General features: G+C 34.0%; 1 protein-coding gene across 8 annotated transcripts in view; it reads left to right on the top strand.

The window, feature by feature from the left end:
* The window catches only part of LOC124530166, a 206,892-nt gene extending 193,619 nt beyond the window's left edge, over nt 1-13,273 (top strand). For 3 of the 8 annotated variants that reach the window (XM_047104169.1, XM_047104163.1, XM_047104162.1), the window contains 9 exons: nt 914-1,029; nt 4,326-4,493; nt 5,311-5,499; nt 7,737-7,862; nt 8,786-8,869; nt 9,686-9,828; nt 10,504-10,734; nt 11,274-11,450; nt 12,379-13,273. In XM_047104169.1, the coding sequence (XP_046960125.1) occupies nt 914-1,029; nt 4,326-4,493; nt 5,311-5,499; nt 7,737-7,862; nt 8,786-8,869; nt 9,686-9,828; nt 10,504-10,734; nt 11,274-11,417 (1,201 nt within the window). In that variant the 3' untranslated portion in view covers nt 11,418-11,450; nt 12,379-13,273. Of the gene's footprint in view, nt 1-913; nt 1,030-4,325; nt 4,494-5,310; nt 5,500-6,937; nt 7,004-7,736; nt 7,863-8,785; nt 8,870-9,685; nt 9,829-10,503; nt 10,735-11,273; nt 11,451-12,378 lie in introns of all 8 variants that reach the window. The other 5 variants (XM_047104165.1, XM_047104166.1, XM_047104164.1 and 2 more) reach the window with 5 other exon arrangements.
* Nucleotides 13,274-21,384: the final 8,111 nt, after the last annotated feature.

The following is a 21,384-nucleotide window of genomic DNA, read 5'->3' as shown; positions in this document are numbered from 1 at the left end:
GTCCCTTGTATTGAAAAAGTAAATACTTTAAATAAATGAACTATTATATAAAAACTTCCATCGCTTCGACTATTTTAAATCCTGCTTACTTTTATTTGCTTAAACTTGTATATATTGTATGAGCTAATTTGCTAAGCAAAATCCTGTACCTAATATTATAAAAACGCACGCTTAAAACTTCACGATATTAAAATGCTTTTCACTATCTATTGTTTTAAGATAGAATTAAGAAAAAACGCTCTTAACAGACATCTTAATGCGCTATACCTAGCATTAAATGCACTAACAATAAATTCAAACTAAAATATCTCTTACAGCCTACTTAAGGAAAAAACGTCTTAGTAAATAAAAAGTTGGGGACTTGATTTATTCGCATTGTTAGTCTGGTTTGTATTTATAACTGATTTGTTGTAATAAAACAATGTCGAAACTATAGGCGTTTCACGGTTGAATGTTAATGGTTTACCTACCGTTGAACCATGCTCTTGACCTTCGTCGTGATAGATCAATATATTATATGGCGTGAATTACCCTTGTGTGACAGTTTGAAATGTACCAACAGAATGATAAATAGCCCACTCACGCATCGCTCTGATCTTCATTTTCTATTAAGACCTTATTTTTATACATACTCTTTAAATAAATAAATAATTGAAAACAAAAAAAAAAAGTTTTATAATTATTAATTGAATTAAATTATAAATGCGTTCAAACCCCTATTGTGGTATACTCTGTTAATTAATTTTAACTTTATTAGATATAATCCATTTAGGACAGTGGATTTTTCATATTAATAAGGATTCCATGGATATTAAGGCTAAATATTAATTAGTGCTATATGCTAGATAACGATAATTTTGTATGATTAAAATGAATTAGTGGGTAAGATATAAAACGATAAGTTCTTGTTTAGGAGGAACGGCGCCGCGCGTGATATGCGCTCAGGGGGTGACACAGACGCGCATAATTTCCAAGAGTATACATACAAGAAAATCACGCCCTGCGATGTATGCTCTCAAGTACTTAGAGGTAAGTTTATACATTTTTATTTCTCATCATCAGATTTTCTTGTCATATCTGTACTATTGTTATAAGTCCGTAAACTTTGCTCGTTTGATTAGACTATTAAAAGAGCTATTAAAAGTAAATACCAAATCTATTTGAAACAACAACAACAACAGCCCGTAAATTCCCACTGCTGGGCTAAGGCCTCCTCTCCCTTTGAGGAGAAGGTTTGGACGTATTCCACAACGCTGTTCCAATGCGGGTTGGTGGAATGCACATGTGGCAGAATTCCTATGAAATTTGTCACATGCAGGTTTCCTCATGTTTTCCTTCACCGCTGAGCACGAGATGAATTATAAAGAGAAATTAAGCTCATGAAACGGCGGTGCTTGCCTGGGTTTGGACCCGCAATCATCGGTTACGATGCACGCGTTTTCACCACTGGGCCATCTCGACTCTATTTGAAAATAAATATAGTATTACTATGGTCGAAATCACCCTGTATTCTTGTATGAACGTCACATATGATTTTTAATCAGTGGTAGAGATTTTGGCAGCCTGCCTGAGTGGTTATCTCCCACTTAGAAAGTTATTGTATCAGCAATACTAACGGATGATAAGCTTTATACATAAAAACGCGCAAATCTTGTTGTAAAAGTGGACTCAATTATTAATATCCCTTACTGTATTCTTTAAAGGGTTTCTTTAGTTTCAACATAGTGTAGTATATTTTTGTATGAGGCCCTATTATTGATTCCAGAATTTTATTAACTATAAAGTTGGTCTCAACCCAATTTCATTGATTTTGAACTTTTATTTTTTATTTTATGGAATAGGTTAGCGGACGAGCATATGGGCCACCTGATGATAAGTGGTCACCATCACCCATAGACAATAACGGTGTAAGAAATATTAACTATTCCTTACATCGTCAATGCGCCACCAACCTTGGGAACTAAGATACTATGTGCCTTGCGCCTGTAGTTACACTGGCTCACTCACCTTTCAAACCGGAACACAACAATACTACGTACTGTTTTTTAGCGGTAGAATATCTGATGAGTGGGTGGTACCTACCCAGGCGGGCTTGCATAAATCCCTACCACCAAGTAAATATTTGACCGTCAATTTGACGTGTAAACTCCGGCTTTGAAATCCGAAGAGGCAAATATATCATACCAATACGCATAAGCCCTCAACTATATCAATATTATAAATGCGTCAATAAATAAATATATCTATAACATTTTGACACGAACAACTGAAATATTTTCATTCTTCTCTTCAAGGGTTAAATTTGGATGTGTGAAATTTGTATGCGTGATTTTGATGGGTATTTGTCACAATCTGAATTCCAAGCGGTCGAGGTCTCCGTTTCAAATATTCAGATAATAATTTCATTATGTCAAATACGCGTCTGTTACCGCCTGGCACATTGTAATGGTAAACAAAATTACACAGTTATAAGCAGATCATTACTGTACCGCCCGTGCATGGTACCAAATTAATTAGTTTTTTTAAATTTTATATCACGTAATAACGCAAAAATAATTGTGAATAATATGGTATGCTGAAACTCTTTTGCAGTTTATATCGTCTGAATGGCGTATTGTCCAAAATAAATTAAATATAATCTTTCCAAAAGTAATATTGAATATGATCAAATTATATTTGAATTCATTGATTATATTAATTTATTGCATTTCAAATACTGTATTCATTAAAACTAAATAGATTGAAAAAACAACAACTTCATCCACTTTCATTCGCGGTTTCAATCAATTAGAGGTTGGCCTCCAATTAATTAGTCTCTATTCTCTCTAATGAGAGGTCAGAGACTAGTGGTATTATAATGAAGTCAACGCTAAATTGCGAGATTTTTAAATCCGACAATATTATTATAGAAACATATAATAAATTTATTCATCGATCAAAACATATGAACTGTGCTACTACTATAAGAATTGATTTCGAATCTTACTTGTGAAATGTTGAAGATCAAGTTACGCTGGTATGCGATGCTTCATGTGTGAATAATTTAAAAGTTATTATTATAATCTTGTAGGTCTTTTCAAATTATTTCAACTAAATCTCCTGATTTTAATTGACCCCGTTTTATGACTATATTGTCCAAGAGCGGCTGAACGTTAAATCATTGTGCAGATACTTTATTATATTTCATCATCGGATGGCTTGACCTTTCGTTTCACAGTTTTCAGTCTATCAAGCAAATCTCTATTGAGCGTTTTTGGCCACTTTTCTAATTTTATAATTATACGATCGTGATTACTATCACGTAGTATCACGAGTTCGTGATAGTTTTACTAAGAGTAGTTTAATCAAGTCATCGACAGGCATGACTACGTAAGATATGGAAATCTTAACTTATAACAAAATTTATATTCACTAAGATGAGAATGTCTTTCAAAACTAGGATCAAAACTGATTCTGTAGAAGTTACTGTGGCATAACTTAAAGTTTGAAACAACATCTTGTAATACTACATATCTATATACATAGATTATACAATAGAACTATACCCTGTAACTATACTAGTGTCTGTTCGTGAAATATTCTTAGATAGCCTTAATCGATGTGGAAACATTTCAAACAAGAAAGGATTTGTTTGTGTTTGTGAGTGTATTACGAGATAAATTTTTAAGATATTAACTCATAGATACTTTTTTCTTAAGCACTTACATAAATCTGAAAAAGGATGACATAACTGGTACTTCGATATCATGTCCAATGTCTACAACATACATCTTGTAAATGATATTTTATGTCGTCAGAAGATAATTCAGTTTTCAAAACAATACTTCAAAGAGTAAATAAATAAAATTACATAATGTTTTCATTTGAAATATATCAAATACCTGAGGTTAGATATCAGATGGCCCAGTGGTAAGAACTCGTGCATCCTAACCGATGACTTCGGGTTCAAACCCAGGCAAGCACCACTATATATATATATATGTGCTTAATTGTGTTTATAATTCATCTCGTGCTCGGCGGTAAAGGAAAACATCGTGAGGAAACCTGCATGTGTCTAATTTCATCGAAATTCTGCCACATGTGCATTTCACGAATCCGCATTGAAACAGCGTGGTGGAATGTATTCCAAACCCTCTTCTTCATGGGAGAGGAGGCCTTGACCCAGCAGTGAGAAATTTACAGGCTGTTACTTTACTTTAGATAACAAAAAAAATATTTTTATTTAAAATAATGTTGCCATTCTAATATTCTACTTACCCTGAACACATTTCAGTGGTAATCATCAGTAAAGTAAATGATTATTCTATGAAATATTTTTGTCCCAGGGCACACTCGACAAGGACTCCGATGCAGGATTTGTAAGATGAATGTACATACTGATTGTATGCCACAAGTGGGTAAATGTCAAACGAAATCTCGACTTCTACGCAGACAAAAGAGCACCTCTGAAATTGAGGCGCACAGAATCCAAGATGCAGCATTTGACGAAGAAAGTGAGTACTGTTCTAACAATTTAATCACTACAGATCTAACACTTAAATTGTTGTAATTATACTTCAAGAGATACACAAGTGTACCGTTGATCGACAAACATAACGATTTTTTTGTTATCAAAAAAGCACAGACGATATACATAACTTCAAAATGTGACTAACATTTTGAAATACAAATAATATGAATTTTTCTCAAAGTATTATTCGACATGTCTTACACTTAACATATTGAGGAGGGTAAGTTTGATTGATTAACAATACCTGAAAAAAACATTGTCTATGACAAAAAAAACAAGAAAAAATCTCATTATTAATATGTAATTTCAAAATTTCTTGCTATTAATACGATGCAGCTTTACCAACGCTTAAAACAGCAGATTTAAATAAATTATAAATGATCACTGCTATAGAGCTTGCGTAACTATATATTCACACCCGAACAATTTGAATACACACACGGATCACAATCGGACACTAACTTCACATTGTCCAGGGGTGGAGGACGGCTGGCTGCCAGGGCAGAGACTTACCAAGATCTCTTTCAAGAGATCGGTCGAGTTTGATGATGATTTCGATAGCTACTATGACGAGGGTACAGTATTGTGCGGATTGACCCCGATCATCTTTCTAAGTCCTGCATTTGTTAACTAATCATATTGAAATATACTGTCATTCTAGACAAAGAACAGGTATCATTACAGAAAGTCACTACTAACTAACGACCGTAAGCAACGACTGTATCTATCAACGCGTACGTCCAAAACACATAACTGGTAGTATAAATGGCGTCTGAATTAACCTTTCGCTCGATGCTCAGAGGAGGAAGTGGATCAGACCTATCAAGTTCTGAAGCGGGCCAACGAAATAGCGAAGCCGGGCGGCGGCGCGGGCGGCGGGGGTCCCATAGTGCGGGTCTCGGCGCCGGAAGAGCCGCCGCCCGCGCGCTCCCCGGCGCGCCCGAGTGCTGGCCTGGCAGTGGCACCGCAGCCCGTCTCCTCCAGCTCAGGTCTGGTGCCGCACCCGGACTCGCTCGCTTCTCGGCTCGATGCGCGCTCGCCGCCGACTGTCCGCGTCGTCGCTGTCGGCTCCGGGAGACGACGCGCGATGGTCGCGCGGCGGCTTCGCTCACTCAGATCACTCGTTTTCAGTAGTATCGATTTGTTTGCACGTATTTCTAAGTCGCGGGCGCAGGGCGGGGGCGGGGTGCGGTCGGTACTGAGCGGTGCTTGTCGATAGGCGCGGCGCCGCGGACCGAGAGCGGCGTGCGGCGGCGCCTCTTCGCCGGCGTCAAGAGTTTGTCCATGTGGGGATCCAAGTCGCGCCGCGGCTCGCCGCAGCACCGATCTGTTTCTCTGCCGGAAAGTACGCGCCCACGGCTGCCGTAGCGCATCGCTCTCTGTCTCACCGCAATCGAGCTTTATTTGTCCCGTCTTCTTACTGGGCTACGAGGCCTCGTTTCGTTTTGTGGTTTTATTTTGTTTTATTTTTTATTCTGTGTCGCAATAGCGGTGTTAGTAATGAATAGGGTAAATAGATAAAGCTCAATGAACACGCTATAGATGCTTACTCCCGTCCTCCCACTGGATGTGTCATGGATAGAGTTTTAACTCGACATCATTTCCATTTATGTCTTCTCTCTTATTTTATATTTTATTTTTTTTTATTTTTATTTATTTTTTATTTATATATTTTTTGTTCGCCCGTTATATTTACAGAATCCGAAGAAACAACGACCCGCCCTTTCGGACAGCCTTTATGTTTCATAAATGAAAATGGCGATCCCCCGCCTTCAATTCTCAAGCCCCAAGCCAGCGTACGCAAGAAAAAATGATGTTAAATACTTGCTATCAGGAAAAGAGAAGCTTTTTTAAATATCGTCCAAACAAAAGCAGCACTGACTTAGTGCGGTTACTGGCCCGCTCGTGTGAACCGCACGCGAAACATTTGTTACCCCGAAACGCCCCGCGTTCTGTGATATGTATATTGTTACTGTTACAATAAAAGTCAGATTTAAACCGCTTTATTTTTTCGGTCCTTCTACAAGAATGCACTATAAGTTTTAATAACGCCTTCATCCCCTTTACCGTAAGTGGTGCATGGCTTGACGCGTGTCGTGCTGATGATCGCATGCGTTTGTCTTTCGGCGATTATCTATAATCACAAATCAACTATTGTTTTTACATGCACAAGAACGCAAATAAAATGTAAATAACTATAACCATTCACTGCGGTTTTGAACGAGACTCACTTTTTTAATTCACCTACACATTAAAGAGACAAGACATACAGTGAAGATCGTTACATACTGTCACAACAAAAAGGCGTTTACTTCTTTTTAAACTTTTCGCTTTTTCCTTTTGTTTATTGAGTTTACAGGGCGACACCGAAATGAGGAATAGTGTGTTAACATTTTAGTCCAGATATTATTTATTTTGTTCACACAGGTTCGATGAGGAACTCCAAGAGTGCCCAAATGTTGAGGCAGGCAGACCGCACCAGTCCCTTACCTGGTACCAGAATCATTTGTACATAAGCGAATCCTTGTAGACCACTTGTGTGTTAAGAGATTCGTTGCATTTTCTTTGATTCATTCGTTTGATGACACCTCTTTATTGTTTTATGAAACCAATCTGCTGGTGACGAGCAATTGAGGGTTTATTTATAAAAGTTATTAAATAATATTTGTTGACATCATAAAAAGTATCATTTGAATGTGATAAATAGTATTTGATAAATTCCGTAGTTGTCAGTAGGTTTCGTCACGTAAACTCCATTCAAAACTCCACATTTGTGCATCTTGATTCATGTTACCTTACTTTTTCTGATATTCTTTAAATTTTTCGTTGCAATGCTTATGCACTCAATATGTTTATTATATCTTTAATTATGTGTGAATAACGAGCTAGTCTTTAAGATTACTAGATACGAGACCTCTTCAACACAGGAGAAATTTAATCTTGTTTTGAAAAGGTTGCGTTATCCGAAAAACAATATTGTAATGGTATCGCTAACATTAAATGGCTTACAATTTGTACAAATAAATTTAATATAATTTAAACATAATTGATTCGCTTAAGAACAAAAGTATTTAGTCGAGCTTTTTTCAATGAATTACCAAAAGTGCGATATATTTCACTAGATATAATTGTATTTCATATCATTTACATGAGACGAAAGCCAGAAATGGAGTGTTTGTTGGCATAGCGGTAAGTGTTCGATGCTCATAATGCATGACTGTTATAGCGCCGCACTCGCCGAGACGCCAAAAGTTGAACCTTAGGATGAAGAGCCTGTCGCTGGATTCGCCGGAATGTGGAGAGCTCAGGCGTCGCCCTCGGGACCAGCCCTCGCAGGGTAGCAGAGTATTATGTACGACAATCGCTAATAATTGCACATGGGCCCAAAAAACCAACAATCCAAATCTTTTCTTACCAGCTAAGCAAAAACAAAAAAAAATCATAAGATTACATAATCTTTGGACCTATTTTAGTTAAAAAAAAATCAAGGAAAACAATAGCCGACTTTGCAATAGAAAACAAATTTGGTGCGTAAAAATTATCAAACAACAATGTAACGTAAATAAATAAAAAACTTACTTTGATTACATTTAAACTTGACAATGATATTATTAAATTAAACACAGTATAAATTTATGTAATTAAGCTAATGAGTTGAAATTTATTGCTCATGTAACATGCTTAACATGACCTGCTCGAGGCGATTGTTTAGTGCAACACGGTGCTGGCATCGTTTCAGATATTTTTAAACACCATCTATTTGAAAATAAAAAGAGTTGCCTATATAGTCCGCAACTATAGGCATATATTACATAAAAGCTTCACTTTTATTAATCTGTTACAAAGACGGCTGGTTCTTTTTACTAAATCTGATTAATTATTGGATTTTTTGGACTCAAATGAAACCTAATGTGTTGTCAATGAAGCGATGTCTTGTGTCCACAAGTGTTAAATGTACACCTCTCTTATCCTTGGCTTAGCTTGTGTCTGTCTTAGCGAATATTTGCCGCCTACACTCTACTGAATTTTCCTGATGATGTGCTTTCTACGTCGTACGATGGTAACCGAAAGTCTTGCGATTCGGTTTTATATTTTGAAATTAAGTTAATACTTATATATTTATTTGTTATTTTATTACGGCAAGATATTATCCTGAATTTTTATATTGGTCCTGCCTCACGACAAACAAGAGATGTATGTACTATCTTCATAAATCACTAATTATCTTTTATTTTGCATGTGATTAACTTGCATTTATTTTGTTTCTTTTTTTAGGTGACTACAGAACGTATTGCATGAAATATGGCTCTAATAGAATAAGTAATCCCATGTTCCACCAGCATGTCCATACTCAGTCATGTACGTTGATCACTTATATACGAGATTGGCATTAAACGCAACACAACTGCCAACTATTTCTTATTCATCAGTTGTTTTCCGTTTAATGTGTAATTTGCAACTGCTTAACAAGGCTTACAATAATGTATTCACAATGCAATCTATTTCATAAGTTAGGTATGAACAAAATAACATCAGTATTTTCTTCGAGAATAACATAATTACCTAGTGTATATAGTACATAATTGTTAGCCTTTGCGGCTCTAACAGATAAGTTTATTTTTATCAATATTGTTGTATCATTGAAAGCTGTTGCATGATTATCAGCTGCTATCTGGAAGGTTACAATTTTGTTTTCAGAATTGTAAACATCGAAGACCTGTTTCGGTTTCTAAGCATAATCTGTGTTTGATATAATGGTAATGGTACTAAGTTAACAATTCGTTTAAAACATTTAAAAAAAATCTGTTCTAATAGAATGTAAACATAATCTTAACTTTAAATTTGGAATTACTTTTGTAAGGTCAATCTTTCAATATGAAACGAAAAAAGATTCAATTCTTTCTTTTGTCGTGTTAGTACTATAAAATCAAACGAGGGTTCTAATAAAATCGAGGTCTTATGTTTTATCCAATCAAGTTTAAGGGAGACTTTAGTAAGCCTAGACCTTTGTATGTTTATTGAATTATATAAAAATAATTGAAAAACACACGGTTTTCTTAACTTACTAACCGATTAACGTCACTTAATTTTACTAATCTTTGAATTCATTAAGCAACTGATACACTATAGATAACACTTACTAATAAACAATAACACTAAAATGATGGTATACAGCTCCGTCCTCTCCGGTACATAGCCGACGACTTCTGAGTGCCAGAGGAGGCCGAATGAGCAGTGTGGAACTGCCTGACGAACCTGATAAGAGTCTGTCATCGAATAGCGCTAGCCCATGTCCGTCGCCAGTCAAGCAGCATAGCGTTAGTAGTCAATTATTTTGTTTTTAATTAATTGCTTCGACATAACAGATTACATACAAACATATTCGGTATACCAGATCTGAGATTACCAAAAAAATAGCTTCCAGGAAAAATACGGTGTTTATTAATAAAGTCATAGTCGACGTTAAATGGACGAGATTCTAAGTAATTCTGCGTGTGTTGTAGTTCTGCGAATGTGCTGAATACTTCTGCTATGCCGTAATACTCTACCGAGATTGTTGATTTTATTTTATATTGAGAAATTGGCTCAATATTTTTCGTAGGAGTACTTTATATTTAATTTTCCTCACTGTAAACGCGGTACACGTTTTCCCCATGATTTAGGTTGTATTTAGGACTTATCGATACCCAGGATGCCAGTACACACTAGCATACTGGAATAATGCCCATTAAAAAAGCAGCGGCACCCTATCCGTCTCTAGCTTGGGCTTCACGAGATCGCTTTCGCATACTACCTTGACTTACCTTTGAGTACCTGCAGTATGATATACACAAGCGACTTATACGCGCTGTTACTATAAATAACGACTTGGCCTTCGATATGCCAACATTTAATTGCTTGAAAGGTTTTCTGATTATAAGGCATTAAATAATTATACAAAAATGTCACAACAATTTCAAATGCGTAACATTCTCTTATAATCTTTATTTCAGAAGCATCAACGGCTATTGCCTACGAACTTATACGTGATTCTTTACAACTTTAAGTCACGTCACGCTGATGAATTAGACTTGAAGGCGGGCTACAAGGTCACCGTTATCGATACAACTGACCCAGACTGGTGGAAGGGCAAGTGTCTCGGAAAGATCGGTTATTTCCCATCGAAGTATTGCATGAGACTGCAAGCTGGGGAGAGACCTTTGCAAGTTACCCACAACCTACAGGTAATGCACCGCATTGCAATAAAAGCTATATGATACTACTACCCGAAAAAAATTAGAAGCCCTATAACCCCGTCAAAAGCTAATAATATTAGTTTTTTTTATTACCTTTTCGATTTATTAAATATGTTTTTATTGCATGTTGACAATTGCATGCTGCGGAGATGAGAATGCTGAGAGGAATGTGTGGTGTTACGCGAATGGATAGAGTAAGGAATGAGTACATAAGAGGAAGTTTGAAAGTGACACCGATAGCCGAGAAGTTATGTGGAAGGCGGCTATCATGGTATGGGCATGTAATGCGGAGGAATGAGGAACATATTGTGAGGAAGGCCTTGAGCATGGATATGGATGGATATAGAGGTAGAGGACGACCAAGAAAACGATGGATGGACTGTGTGAAAGATGATATGGTTAGAAAGAATGTTACTTGTGTGACGTCTGACAGAGAAATATGGAAGGAGAAGACATGCTGCGCCGACCCCAAATAAAATTGGAAAAAGGGCAGGAGGATGATGATGATGTTTTTATTAAATTTTCAGGTGTCTGACGGTGATAATGGACTGATGCTGCTACGCGATCAGATAGTCGTTCAAGTTGGTGATGAAGTTGACGGGATGGTGATGATCCGAAACGGTGATAACCGAACTGGCGTGTGTCCGGTTAAGTTCTTGCAGGAGGTGTGACGCTTTAAGCTACCACACTTCAATGTCATGAAGGTAAAACAATGTATTATATGAAGCCTTTTTATATCCACAACCATGTTGAATTATTACCTACCCATTAAAACAACAACAAACAACAACAGCAGCCTGTAAATTCCCACTGCTGGGCTTTAGCCCTCCTCTCTCTTTGAGGAGAAGGTTTGGAACATATTCCACCACGCTGTTCCAATGCGGGTTGGTGGAATACATATGTGTCAGAACTTCTATGAAATTAGACACATGCAGGTTTCCTCACGATGTTTTCCTTCACGGCTGAGCACGAGATGAATTATAAAGACAAATTAAGCACATGAATCAGCTTGCCTGGGTTTGAACCCGCAATCATCGGTTAAGATGCACGCCACTGCGCCATCTCGACTCATTAAAACCCAATTACTATATTTTTAGCATTTTTCTATGGTTTAAATTAAAAAAAACCTTAAGTTAAATTAAATAAATAATCGAAATAAGTAACAACTTATTCCACTCCTAGGATTTCTCGTAATCAAATTGACTAAAATAGATTGTCTTTTTAGTTACCTTTTGTCGCTTGAAGTAGGTCTTTATTATGTATACTTAAATTTTAATATAAGTCGACACTGCCCGCGTCCGCACTAGTATAATTAATCCTATCTCCACATGGGAATTTCTCGAAATAAACAATAATAAAGTAGTATAATTTTCAATAAACATCAATAGTGGATGTGTTCTCAAAAACGTCAAATTAACAATCTCATGAAAAGCCATTAATGTCAAATTCATTTATCATATCACGATTATACTAATTCAATACGATTTATTAATAGCCTAATTATGCACTACAATTTTTTCTTGATAAGTAAATATTTATTTACAATACATCGGCATTCTTAACTACTCATATCTACATTAGCTAAAGTACTTCACAAATTCCTATATTAATTTCACCGAAATATATTCACAGAGACGTGGCTCACTATCCGAAGAAATCAATAAATATAACGATCCAAAACCGACCCGAAGCGCACCGGTCACGCCCTGCGATAGCGAAACATCCACTTGGTCGGACACTTACGAAACGCGGCGATCAGACAAAGCGAGCTACGAGGCATCCGTCGAAGGCGTGTGGTGGTGGCGACGACCCTTGGGAGTGAGACGTACAACCTGCAGAAGATGTGGAGCCTCGTCCTCCTCAAGACCGTTAACACTAACGCCCTGCACTGGACTACCACTGGATGAGTATGATTACGACCGACGTCCCATCAGGTCAGGTGACCGGCCGCTGAATTTCGTTAGACAACTTTTCCTCTAAATCTATCTACTTAATATTTTCGACTATTTCACTTTCAAAATACGGTGACTCAAATTAAGCGTACCAGAGGATTCTTAATAATGCTTTTGCCGTACTGAATAAACGGTTTTTGTTGATTTTAATTTCATCTTAAAATGATTATGATGTCTAAGCTTTTACCGATCCCGCTGTTTTGATATTTTGCTTGAAATTTTGAAATTTTTATATTTATTACGGCCTATTTAATTCGGAAAAATACAATCCTTCCATATTCAGAATTTACTTTAAGGGTATATTTTTATTATTGCATAAGTGTATACAAAAATATAGCAACATATCATTTTACAAATACAAATATAGTTCCGTATGTTTGACATAATAAATATTGTAAGTAATTATATAAAAAAAAACCCTTATATTATAAATTTATATATTCGAATTTAACTGTTTACATAATTAGACTTATAATAACTATTACCGTCCCAAACCGGGAGATAGCTTTTCCAAATGATATATTACTTTTCACTAAAATACACAAAAAATAGTTATTGGCGAGCACCCATTTCTAAATAAATATAAAAATAAACAAAGCATTTCTAAATAAAATCAAATAATATAACCAAACCAAACTGTGACAAAACACACCTCAGAAATTATCATAATCTATGATGACATAGTATTGAAATATATTTTATTAAAATAAGTCATTAAAATCTACAAAGTACCCAACGAATAATTATACACTATGGGCACAAGCACTATGTACATCTGTAAACAATAAAATACCTAACAGAAGAATTCAGGCCAGTGTTTCCACCATAAAAATTAGCAACAAAATAAATTATTATATATCGCACTTTATTTTATAAAATATTATAAGTCCAAGGAATCGATCTAACAACTATAGTAATGTATGTAAACGAGTATAGTGCCTATATAAAACAAATTAAAACACGAAAATATTGGTGTTACTAGCAGGAATAAATAAATATTGAGTCATGTATAAAAATATATATACTGCAATTATAATTTTTTTTTTTGAAGAATGATTGATGAAATTGAAATAATTTCGAAACGATTTTTTCGAAAACGTACCTCGAAAATATTTTACTTGATGCATTTATGATGGACAGATAAAAAACAGTAATTTTAATTAAATAGATTAGATCGGGTATGATTGTTTTTTTTTATAATAGAATTAACTTAAAAAAATAATAGAAAGTAATGATTAATAGTAGATTATATGAAGTATGTTGCAATTAATGTAGAACTTTTAGAAGAAGCATCATCATATAGAGATCTTGTCATTAGATTACCTACATCATTTAAATTGCTTAAGAATTCCGTTATTCACCCTATCATTTGGTTTCATAGTAGCATAATAACTTATTTCACATTCCATAACAGAGCCCCTTAAAGCCAGACCTACATTATAGTCCTACAGTATAGTTTTACCAAAGGGAAAAGCAGCGCACTGTGTAAGGCAACAGAGCTAACGGGGCCCCAGAGGCAATATTTTATTTTTCCTTGTTGTTAATTTATTGTTGTTTTTGTTTACTAAACTTTCTGTTACAAGATACCTACTGTATTCTGATCGCATCTCTGCAGATTAGATTAAAGGTTAATATAAGTTTACACTACGAGGAAAAGCCAAGGAGGCGCTTGATTTTTGCACCGCTGCATTGGGGCCAGTATTCACCAACAGTAGCCCACTGTACATAGAACTAAAGCTGATAGTTTCACTGCTAAGAACTCCCATTGTCAGTAGAAGTGACTATTAAAACTGAAACATGCAATTCGCACTTTCAGCTTTTATAATATGTCGCCTGGTCTGGACTTCAGGGGCTCTTTAAGTATACTTTTCAAGTTAGCAAAGTATATACCAATACTGCTATTATCTAGTTCTCGTTGGTATTATAAATTAATACCATATATTAGGCTTTTCATAGAAATCCGGACCCTGTATAGATATAGATATTTTTTTTAAATTTATCTTCAATAAGTTATTTACAAATATTTTTTTTTGTTTATTTATACATTTTAATGCACGAGGTGTATACATACTAGTCCACCAATTATAGAGTAATGAAAACAGAGAAACTATTCCAGTAACTTTTTAAGTTTAATAAATAACTATCGTGCTAGTTTTTAAAAATGGTCCCGATCATTTTATTGCTCGTTTTAGTTTAAATGATTTGGCCGATGCTAAACACTTATTTTACTAATAATGCAAATTAATTATGCTACCAAAAAATATAATGCATTATGTACTATACAATGTACTTTAGCTAACTGTACATCAACATTTCAAGCATTACTTTTTTCTCGTAAAATATCAGCATTTATAGTTCCTTGTAATACCTTCCTATATTTAAATACCTACTAAACCAATTTAAAAGAATATATTTATCTTGTATTTCATTTGACACGTTTGAACCGTCCCCTTGAAGTTGTAAGTGTAATTAGAAATACATATTATAATATATAATTATATAGAAATATCAAAAAAAATATCGAAGTTAAAAGTTGTTTGTAAGAAAATATTATTAATCAGTAGATAGGGTAGATGTATACGTATGTAATTATGTTACACGATATATATAAATTACACAGTTCAATAACAATAATAAAAAGAAAACATCAAACAGTCTTAAAATATAATTATACCAAATATTATTTTTGTTGAATTACAATTAAAAATAACTCTCCGTTGAATTACAAATTTAAAATAAAGTCCATTATTTAAATAAAAATATTATTTTCTGTAACGTAACGATTGTTTTGTCTCGTTAACTATAAATTTGATTGAAAATTAGAATCATACATTAGGATAAGATCGGCAATGTAGTAATATCATACCGATCGACTGTTTCATTTTTGTTCTGCACGCAATACAAGATTATATTATAAATTATATTGACTAAAGAATAATATATATCTTGCCTCAGCACATCAGCTACACATTTATACAAAAGTGTTTTGAATTAATTTCAATTAAAAACATCATATTAAAACGTTTTAACGTTTTAACGTGTATATATAATAAATTATATTTATGCTTAAGAATGAATAAAACAGGAATAGTTTATTTAAACAAACTTGTATTTTTATTTAAATATACTATATATGCAATAAATTTTGCTTAAATACAGTGTTCCAAGTATTTATAGTTTTTTTTTTTAGATTATAATATCTGTGTAAAACCTTTAAGGTAATCTGTATGTTATTACAAAAAAAAAACAGTATTTTGTGAGAGCACACCTTATGAATAGTATAATAATATGTATAATGTAATTAAAAATTATAACAAAATATATATTTTATCTTAGAATTATGATATATACGAATAGAATACAATGAAAGTTATTGTTGATATAAGATGGAGTAAATTGGGATAAAATAACGCATTGATGGGTATGTGTATTCCATTAAATAATCAAAATTATTATCCAAATAGTGGTCATCAAAAGAGAATAACAATTTATCATGCTTTTACTTGAAAATGTACCCTCTAATTATATAATAACGCTAATAACTCTAACTTAAATGGCAGTGTTATTAAGTGTGTGTTTGAATAGCCGGAATATATTTATTAATTTTGGAACTTATTCCAAAGTATTATTTATTTTATTTCACTTTTCTCCATCTTATATAAACAGCGTAAGTAATGTATTGTTTTTACTTTCGAAAGGAACCAAAGAAATGTACTTAGGTATTGTTTAAATTTTTAGATATAATCAAATACCCTGATGAATTCCCTAGTGAGATGTTTAGAGTAAGTTTAAATGTTATATTTAATAAATATTTTAGATCTTGACAGTTATACCATTAAAAGTGTGGCATATTATCTAAATGTTGTCTATTAGATAAGTTATCTGTAGCCTATTCCAACGTCAAGAAGACAAAAACCAAATAAACAATATTTGACATTTAAATGAAGCGATCTCATTGGTCGAAAGTATAAATATTTCAATAATAGATTTGCGAAAAAATGGCGCTTTGAACGTCAACGAAGCTATAATTTGAACTTTGAAAGTAAAATAAAATATGTAAAAAGATAATGTTCTAATCAATGATGTTCTAGTAAACAGATATGTCATTAACGCGCAAAAAGTGAAGACTACAAAACGTCCTAATTGGGACGTTTGCCTTTAGTCGTTTTCATCATAATTATGCTAGTAATAAGTTATAATACATCATAATTATGTAGTAATACGTTTTGTGTAATTAAAACATCTAGTTATCCCTTTTAATTATTGTTTTTTATCCAGCTATCCTTTTTACTTGTAACGAAATGTAAAATAGACGGTCCCCGGCGCGGCACACTTTTTTCTGCTGTTTAGTATGGGTATAACATATCTGTTTATTAGAAAATCATTGGTTCTAATATAAATTAATCAAGAACCATTTGTATTAGTAAATTGCACGGAATATTTAAGTCTATTTGGTTTGTTTATTTTTTATTCTTTCTTGGATTGGAATAGGCTATATTATTGCTATTAAAACAATTAAATGTGGTAGAAGCATTTACGTTTTCTTTTTATGTTATCAAATATTATTATTTGGTTTTTAACTTTCATCCAATTTGTAGTATATAACTGTTTTAAGATATCATTATTAAAATTATTATTTGTAAACATGACCAGTTGTTGTTATTTTATTATTCACCACACTGAGATTTAGTTCTAAATAAAATCTGAATCATTATCTTCAAATTTCTTTTACGTCAAATAATTTTAATTTTCAGTTTTATGTCTATGAAGCTAAGCGTCACCTGGTGGCGAATATTGCAAATCTTAAACTACAAGCAGGAAACAAGTTACTGTCAAACTTGTACGCAATACACGACAATACGTAAAATTTCCCCGTGTCACCTACAGATGGCAGTAATTTTTGAAGTCACTATGTTTGACGTCATGAGCTAGCAATCATAATTATTTGAAAACAAAAGACTGTATTTATATAAAAGTCTCTGAGTACTCGCTTTACAATGAAACTTTTTATCTTAAGTAACGAACCGAAACAATGATAGCCTGTTTGGCCACGGTACATGCACAGCGACTATTATATTACAGTGAGCATCGCACCGATTGCCGACCCTACTTTTCGCCTCCACGCCATGTGTCGATAACCCTGTGTAAACGCGCGGCCTACCATCACGCCTGCGCTAGTGTAGTCTCGAAAACGCGATACTAGCTTGGACGCATTCCAACAAACTGCATACAAAATGCTACATAACGACCAACTTAATCATGTATAAAACTTACTCTTAAAAAATATTGAAAAACAACATTTTTAATTAAAAGTATTACATTTACGAGTTATTAAAAAGCGTCGTAGTCTCGACGTTCTAATCTAAATAACGTATTTGATAAGTACTTCAGTGAACCGCCTTCGAGCGGTTGAGATTCCTTCACACAGATGGCAGCACTGAAAATATTTGACATTCCGCGAATTCCAATCGCAGTGGGCACGGCTCAAATGTCAAACGCGGCTATTTCGTCAACAGAGTCGTGGCGCGGTAGTTGGATTTTATAAAATAACAACAAATACTACAATAGTTTTTATAAAGGAAGATGGATATTAAGCGATAACGCTAAGTAAATTAGTTTACATTGTGTACAATTATTAATACCGACCGTGTGTGTGTGTGAAGAGAATATTATCTTGCGTAGTTTTCGCAAATCGTTTCTTATTGATTTTTATTCTTCGCCGGTTTTGTAACATTGTTATAAGTTAAGTATATAACTCTGCATTCTGTCGCTAAATCATATAATAAGACTAAAGTGTTTCTTACGTGTTTGTTATTGCCAAGTGATAAACCTATAAACTTTCGACCCTGCATTGTATTGTATCGTGGGAAACAATGTAAGTATAAATTTTATGTTAATTGTTGTACCGTCATTTTTATATTATTTTAACCGTTTTTAAAGTAAAATTAAATTTAACCACAATATTATTTATGATTAAAAACATCGACTTTGCTTTAATCGTTTACTAACAAGAAACAGTTTTTTTTTTTTTTTTATTTAAACTCGAAACAACGCATTTAGGTACAGCCGACAGTCGTGAGCATCAAATAAGTAGCTATCGGAATAAGTACGAGTAAGTACGTACCTACCGGTTTGATTTACGAACGCGCCACGCAAAAAATCCGCCGCTACTCGGAGCGGGGGCATTCAGTGAGCATGGCGAGGAATCTCGCGAACATAATAGCGTGGAATGCGAGTGATATGCGCCTCTAAACATTCGTTTCCACACTCGTGGCCCCGTTGATAACAACTCGATAATACCTCGCCCGATTACCCAATGTGACCCGTACATTGATCGTGTACTCGATTTTTTTTGTATTACGATGTTTATTTCGGTGTTAATTATTTACCTAAACGTTTAACTTTGAACATAATCAAAAATAAATAATATTAACTACAAATCAACCATTTTAGACAGACTCAGTTGTTAGTCAAAAATGGCATGCATGCATTCTAAAAATGCAGTATTACTATTAAATATAGGATTGCAACATTTTTTGATCTTATTAATATTTAACAATAAATATAGAAAACTCCGCGTTCAAGCCATTGTACTGCTGTCGATAGCATCTATACCAAGCACATCAAAGTAATCATTTATTTTATGGATATGGCATTGCATTCCTTGTGTATAGTATAATCATTTTGCTACATCCTTTTGCGCTATGAATACTCAATATTCGAAAATATTTCCAGTGATCACGACTGGTATAAATTCAATGGAAACATATTTAAATTTTTTGAAATACAATAAAAGCGAGCGATCTTGCAGCTTTTAAATTTCGAACATCTGCCAGTTCCCGACCCTCTAAAGACACGTGCGCAAGCACACAGCAGGGGTGGCAACCGTCGTTAAAGACAGGCATCGCACCCCAAATGCGGGCATTCCAACCAAATCGACGTTTAGTAAACTCGTCTCTACCGCATTAAGAAAAAGGTTCAAACTAGCGTGCGTTATAGTTATACAAAAATAGATTATTATTTTTACCGCACGGAATGTCAAGGTTCGATCACCATGTGACTCTCTTTTAGGGAACGTTCAGGTGACCGGCGGTGTACCTAAAGCTGTAAATTGAAATATATTCCTTTCTACAGATAAATAACATCATATAAATAATATATGTTTACGTTTACATTTCTTTTTGCTCTACATAATTCAGAATGTTGATATAATTTTATTGTATACAAAAATGATTATAATAAGATCGCATTTTAACTAGTTTCAATATCTTGTGATTTGTAATCACAAGATATTGAAAATATATATTAAATGTTCGATCAATTGAACATAGCTATGTCCAAATATATGTTTGTATAAAGCTTTATACACACAAACTGATAACATGGATCGAAGTAAAAAACATGTTCGAAAATAATGTAGGTGTTTTCAATCTTAGATTTTTTATTGAATTATTTAAAATTTATTACACGAGTATATTGATTAAACGCAAATTTAAGGAATTCTTTAATAAGAACGAATAAAAAAAAAAGTTAATGAACAGAAAATTATAGAATCAAATTTGAAATAGGTAGGTTATGATGACGAAAAAATATTGATGTTATAAACGATTGAAAAAATCTAACACCATAACCGTAAACCGATGTTAAGAACCTTATGCGATACATAATAACTAGTTCCTGTTCCGTTGAGTGGCTCCGTGACCAAATAGAGTACAGACAGTAATAAAACAATACCTTAATATAACTTAATATGACTACTCATAGATAGGCTCGTTTAAATATTAATAAAATGACAAAATGCGTTTGGAATTCATTTAATACAATGTTACATACGAAACGCTGCGTTATTTTGAGATAGCTATGTAATGTGTACGTGTTTTGTAATTCTATATTGTAAATCGTGGCAGGAAATATATTTAGCGTGATAAAGAAACATAAAACTTCTAAATATGTAACTATTTTTGTTAACTCTACGTACAACGGCTGCTGATCTATTCGTGCTGGCCGGCATACCGCACGCCCGTACCTACGCGTGACTCCGCCTCCGAGAAAAATTCTATTGTGGTTCATGTACCAAATTCCTCATCGTTAACGCAGTCATCGCACTATCACTCCAAAAGTTTTTGTTCGCCTTATTTCATCCGCGGACAACGATCTCGACTTTTGAAAGTATAATGTCATACGTATATCCACATTCCAGGAATTAGACGTCATTTATTACGTTCATTAAGATTCATCGGGGTCTTATTTATGAAATTATGTCGGATATGTGTGGAATGTATCTTAATCGCTTACGTCGTATACTGAAATATGATAAAAAAATGTATAATAATTAGGATAGCGATAAAAAAACTATTCTAAATCATTAACGAATTACGTCTTAATCATCATCATTATCATAGCAAAATAAATAACACATAGTCATCAGTTTCTATAAATTAATTTTTCTCTCATTATGATAACATAGTCGAATCGAAATCGAAAAAGAAATCGGTCGCATTATTACTAAATCGCAACATATGTTTGTCAACTAAACTATTTGTGTCAGTTTAATCAAATCATAATGTCACATTTTCAACTGGCAGAGCTCGCCCGCACCAGTGGTCCATTGGCTGTGTTCCCGCGGGGACGGTATGCGTACGTTTCCCAACTCTTTGTTCGGTCATCTCTTATTTACTTGATAGCC

The sequence above is a fragment of the Vanessa cardui genome, chromosome 6 (assembly GCF_905220365.1).
Source record: "Vanessa cardui chromosome 6, ilVanCard2.1, whole genome shotgun sequence".
In the NCBI taxonomy this organism is placed as follows: Eukaryota; Metazoa; Arthropoda; class Insecta; order Lepidoptera; family Nymphalidae; genus Vanessa; species Vanessa cardui.
This window is presented reverse-complemented; position numbering and strand designations above follow the sequence as displayed.